Source organism: Ischnura elegans, chromosome 4 (assembly GCF_921293095.1).
Source record: "Ischnura elegans chromosome 4, ioIscEleg1.1, whole genome shotgun sequence".
NCBI classification, from domain to species: domain Eukaryota; kingdom Metazoa; phylum Arthropoda; class Insecta; order Odonata; family Coenagrionidae; genus Ischnura; species Ischnura elegans.
Window position 1 is genome coordinate 52,338,749 of NC_060249.1, and position 5,506 is coordinate 52,344,254.

Consider the following 5,506-nt stretch of genomic DNA (forward strand, 5'->3'; position numbering starts at 1 on the left):
AATGGTCTGAGATGAAGCATTGAATCTCCCCATGGAAGAAATATTTGCATACATCGAAAGTAGTGACAACAGTCAGTATACGCAGGAAGAATTTAAAATGTTTGCAAAAATTCAAATATTAATAATTGAACTGTTAAACTGCCATTTAAGTATAAATATAGTAATAAGGTTATTGTCACTGAAAAACCCAGGCAATTAACATTGTTTTCTTAATTGATAATCATCCTGGTATATTAAATCTAGAAAAGAAGAGTGATTTAAGATACTGGAAGCTGCGGCAGCAGTCATTCGAGAAGATATGCAATCAGTAGCCATAAATAATTACCATTATCATCCACCAGGTCACATATGTTTGAAGATATAAATAATCTTATTCTGGAGCCATTGACAGATTTTTAGAGCAAATTATTTTAAGAGATAAATGGCTCAATTTATAACATTTGAAATTAGTATGTAAAAACATTTGTCATAGTATTATGACTGCTGTTAGGCCTCGCTCTTTCAAGTACAAGCTACAATTGGGTCTTGCAGATTTTTTCATCAATGGTTTACCTCAAAATGACTCATACGAAATTTTAATACTCTAATCGCTCATGGAATCCGCTTTCTTCTCTCAGTCAATAGAGCTCCAGCATAAATCACCTACAATTATAAGTGTCGTTACTTATCCTTTGCTAAACAATCACGTAATAAAAAACGTGGGCAATTAGCTGGTCTTCTTCCAACCTCAGCTTCTGCTCAGCAATATTTCTACCGCATGTATAACTATCAGGCTCAAGTGTGGCTTGGCAATAAACAATTTCTGAAGCCTGAACCTCATTCTTCTGGACTCAGCTGAGTCTAGAAGAATGAGGTTGGAAGTAAATTCACAATGTTCTGAGGCCAATCTAAGCTCTACTCCCGCCTGCTCCAGAGAGGCTCCTTAACACCATTTTTTACAACTGCTAGAAAGGGTTTAGTTCAAAAATTTAGCTGCAAAAAAGTGGGCTCATTTTGTTTAACAGCATGCATCAGTTGTCAAGGCAAAACGTATTCAAACGAACTTTCATAAAAAGAACATACCAACTTCAACGACGAAACAGCTGATGCATCGCTGAAGCAACGATTTACATTGACTCAAGGGGATGTAGAGGAAGAAGAAGAAGATAAAGATGGGAGAAGAAATAAATAAGAAGAAGCTCAATAAGACCTGAGTTACCAGTAAAACAGACCGTGGAGTTTGCCTACTGGGGAAACCACACTAAAAAAACGCACCTCGTGCACTATCCCATAGGTGGCGAGAAAGCGTGTGTATTAGGGGGAAGAATCGATTTTTTTTCAAATCCATCTGGTGCAATGAAAAAAAGTTGTGGGACTGATAAAAAATAAAGGCCTGAAAATTTTTAAACCTCTAGGTGAACCTCTGACCCTTGCTCAAATGCCATTTACGGCGTCAAAAATTGAAAAGTTTAATATTTTATGATCTTTCCCGAAAGATTTTGACGAGTTACTGACCTAATGGGACAAAAATTTCGTGCATTTTGACGTATCTGCCACCGTTAAGCCACACAATTCCAAATTTGATTGCGCGTCCGCGAAGAAAATATTCCTATGCCCACGCGGAAAGAAGAGCGGCAGGCTCCTTGTTAGCGTTCTCGGATCTAAAACTATCGCGAACAATGCAAAAATATTTCAGCACTTCTCTAAAAGTTGGTAACACCGATTTGTTAAACGCCGAAGAGGCGCCAACAGAGGGACAAGTCGCTTCACTACCCATTCTTTTTTACCTTCTACCATCTGCCGATTTATATTATCAAAGATGAGCGCCCTCCGGGCAGCGCACGTAGGATTAATTTTGCTGTATTCGAGATGTGAAAAGGGGGAGAGGCGAGCGGGGAGGTGACGGGAGCGGCCTGCCGCTCTTTTTTCCGCGTCGCTGCGTGCGCAGGTAGGCAGGCAGTAACTCCGCAAAATCTATAGGAAAAGAACATAAAGTATTAATTTTTTCTATTTTTGACCCTCCCCAGCTAAATGGCATTTGAGCGAGGATCAGGGGTTCACCTAGAGGTCTCAAAATTTTCAGGTTCTTATTTATTTTTTATTAGTCCCACAAATTTTTTTCATTGGGCCGGATGGATTTGAAAAAATCGATTTTTCTGATCCGCTGTAGTGTGTATATTATGGAGAATACTAAACCCAGTTTCCCGATTGTTGGCGGACGGACAGGTGAGAGCTGGTAACCAATATGCGCGTTACGCGTCCAGTAATGTTCAGAGAGCGCAACAATATAGTAGTGCATATTACGGAGAATACAGCTCCAGCCTACTTTCGAATGGCTTTTTCTCAGAAATGGTAAATGTTTGAGAAAATAATATGTCAATTTTGTCGATGATTTCCTGATCTACAATTTTGGTCTGAGTAATTGTTATCGTAAAGCTGATGGTTTGGCCAAAAGTGCAACAAAAAAAACGTTTTTGTGACCTTTGTCATTAAATAAAATTTGTTGCGCACAGATGGGGACTTTTCAGCACCTCGATTATGTAAATGTGACAGCGACGACGGCGATAAGTGAATATCACGTTCTCCTATCACGTTCTTCCGCACCGAGCGATCATGTAAGCCACCGTCTTCGCGCATATCACGTTCACAGTGTGACGTCACACCCCATGATGCGAATCGCCTTTCATGGCAACGTATTTGGATGTTGGTAGCATTGGGAAATTTGAAGAGCCAATGGAAACCTTCGACACATCTCTGCCCGGAGGTCCGTCGTCAGCGGCGTTTTTCAAATAACAAACATGGAAGCGATTCAAATGTAAGTACTTAACATCGTAATATAAATTATGGCAATAAGTTAATTATTACTTTTTATGTTTGACCACGTACTTAACCCATTATGCTAATGTTGACCGGAAGAATCTACAGTCATTATATTGCTATATTGTAGAAAATGGTCGAAAATATTGAAAAGTTGTAACGCTGGGTGGATACTTCTGTTGAAACGTGAATGGGAAGTGGAAAATTTGGTTATGATGCACTAGCGATGTGAATGCATGTAATTAATAGTTCATTTATAACAATTTAAAAAATCAAAAAGGAGGATAACGTTGGTGAGAGATTGTTCTAGGCAGACGTAAATCATAAAACTGTGATATAAAGTAATCGACGATTAAATCATAGATATACTTCTATTATTAATTGAAATCTCTGATTTGGACTGGATTATGGATTGAGATTCGATTTGAATTAAAGCTCTTTGTGACATTGTTCGCGTATTGAAAAGGACTATATAGATAAAGTTTTCACATTTGGATTATAGCAGTGATAACACATTGTCTTGAATTTACATAACTTAAAATTATCACGCTACATTTAAACTTTCATATGGATTTGCTTTTTAATTAGTTTAATTGGTAAGGCAAATAATTAAAATAAAGCTGGGGTGCTGCAGATGTTGCGGCTTCCATTTTGCAATAAAATATTTGGTATGTTGATTTGTTTAAATTTACTTCATTTGTATTTTTTTGTTTTTTTTTAATATTTAAAAACAGATTCATTTCTCGTTTCATACAATTGTTTGCTATGAGATTATTGTTTGAATTAGGATGTTATATTTTCAGGAAAAAAAGTCGAGTGGGCCGTGCAACGGACCGGCAGTTGAAGTTGCTGGTGGACTACATGTCCACTCACAGCAGCTTTGCTGCCGGGAAGTTCACTGGCCCACTTGGCTATGAGAAAAGCCAGGGCCAGTGGCAAACTCTTGCCAACATGCTGAATGAACAGGGGGGATATAAAGAGGCCGAGCAGTGGAAGAAGGTTAGTAATTCAAAGACAAAAGATTGCATTTTAAAGCTGTCAATGTTATACGAACTAATCAGCTAATGTCATAATTAGACCTGGAGGGACCTTAAAAGGAATATTAGGGCCAAGGCTGCTCGAATAAATGCTGCCTGTAGGGAGACTGGCAATAGACCAGTGAGGGAGACCCTGTCAGAGATGGAAGAGAAATGCCTCTCCATCTTTGGAAGTGAAGTGGCAGTAGGGCTCCCCGGTCGTGACCACTGTGATGGCATTCCGGTGAGTACAGAATTTACACATTTGTTTACTGAGGTAACTGTTACTGGAAATTATATGTAAACATATGGAATGAGGTTGGACAGCAAAGGCAATTTCCTACTACTTTTAATTAATTTTATAACTACTCAATATGACAAATATTTTTATCCATATTTTAGGATCCTTCACAGATTGCCATGCCATGTAATATTACAGCTGACGACACGTCTCAGCAATCCGAAGCATCCAGGGTGAGTATGAAATAATTTAAAAAGATTGTATAATTTTGAAATAAACTTTATTACTTAATACAAATCCTGTTATTTGCAGAGATATTTATTTATCATTCCTTTTCAGGCTCCGGGTGAGGGAACTAGCATCACTGTCGAGGAACATTTTCCAGCAGCAGTGGACCATGTAATTTTATTTTTCTCTGTCAACCTTGCTATGTTTTAATGCTTTATATAAGTTGTACTCAAATACTTCATTTTATTTTTTTTATTCATTTCAATCATTCACACAGATGGAAATAATTGTAGAGGATTTATTCCATAAAGAGGAACCGGGGACTGCAGGCAGGCGTAAGTTTTTTACTGTCTCAAATTGCCACCGACATTTAAAAAGTTAGTTTATGAGCTGCAGCTAGTCTACTAAAGTTAACTCAGCTAAGTTTAAAAGTTGACAAGCTGAAGCAATAACAAATTTTCAAGTACATGCATTGAAATGACATAGATTCTATGATTCATAAATCAATCAATACATCACAACTCTGTGAACATCAAGTATAACAAATTGGAACGCTAAGATAATTAATAATACATTTACCTCCCCAGAAAAACATGAAGGTGACCTACAGAGGACGACCGCCACCATATTGGAGGCAATTAAATCCTCCGAGGTAATTGTACACTCGCTAATGAAATTAATCAGTCTTTACAATCAGATATAAATACTATATTCATGGCTGCATAAAACAATATTCTATTACAGAAAATGAATGAGGATTTAGAGATAAGAAAAATTAATGCCCTAGAAAGGGTGGCAGCATCCCAAGAGCGTCAGGCTGCAGCTGCTGAAAGGCAGGCTGCGGCAGCTGAACGTATGGCTGCAGCTGCTGAGAGAAAAGCTGCGGCAGCTGAACGTATGGCTGCAGCAAATGAAAAGACGGCCTAGTGCTTGTGGATATTGTTTTGTGTTTTTTTAAGGGCATTTCATTATGATTTTAATTTTATATTTGAAGTGTTTGTAATTTAATTTTGTTTAATATATGCCTTATACCAATTATTTTTATTTTATTCGCATGATTAAAAATTAATTAAAATTATAAATGGATTAATTTATAAAATGGGTTCCATTTTAAATTTTATTTTCAAGTAATAATTAAGTAAAAAATTGATGAATCAACATTCGTCTAGTGTCCTCCCCACCCATTATTACTTCAGGTTCTGCAGCCTGTTCCACATACTCCAAT

General features: G+C 37.4%; 1 protein-coding gene across 1 annotated transcript; it reads left to right on the forward strand.

Moving 5' to 3' along the window:
• Positions 1–3,523: 3,523 nt before the first annotated feature.
• LOC124156860 lies at positions 3,524–5,275 on the forward strand. The gene is made up of 7 exons (XM_046531351.1): positions 3,524–3,795; positions 3,874–4,056; positions 4,215–4,286; positions 4,393–4,452; positions 4,559–4,616; positions 4,869–4,933; positions 5,026–5,275. Exons 1-7 carry the CDS (start codon positions 3,562–3,564, stop codon positions 5,206–5,208), a joined length of 855 nt encoding a protein of 284 aa, XP_046387307.1. The 5' UTR covers positions 3,524–3,561; the 3' UTR covers positions 5,209–5,275.
• The last annotated feature ends 231 nt before the right edge of the window (positions 5,276–5,506 follow it).

What these genes read in the sequence shown, in the direction of transcription:
- LOC124156860 (XM_046531351.1), top strand. Translation starts at nt 3,562, where the DNA reads ATGAGATTATTGTTTGAATTAGGATGTTATATTTTCAGGAAAAAAAGT. An exon ending in AGCAATCCGAAGCATCCAGG is followed by an intron (nt 4,287 to 4,392) that starts GTGAGTATGAAA and finishes ATTCCTTTTCAG; the next exon opens with GCTCCGGGTGAGGGAACTAG. An exon ending in ACCGGGGACTGCAGGCAGGC is followed by an intron (nt 4,617 to 4,868) that starts GTAAGTTTTTTA and finishes TTACCTCCCCAG; the next exon opens with AAAAACATGAAGGTGACCTA.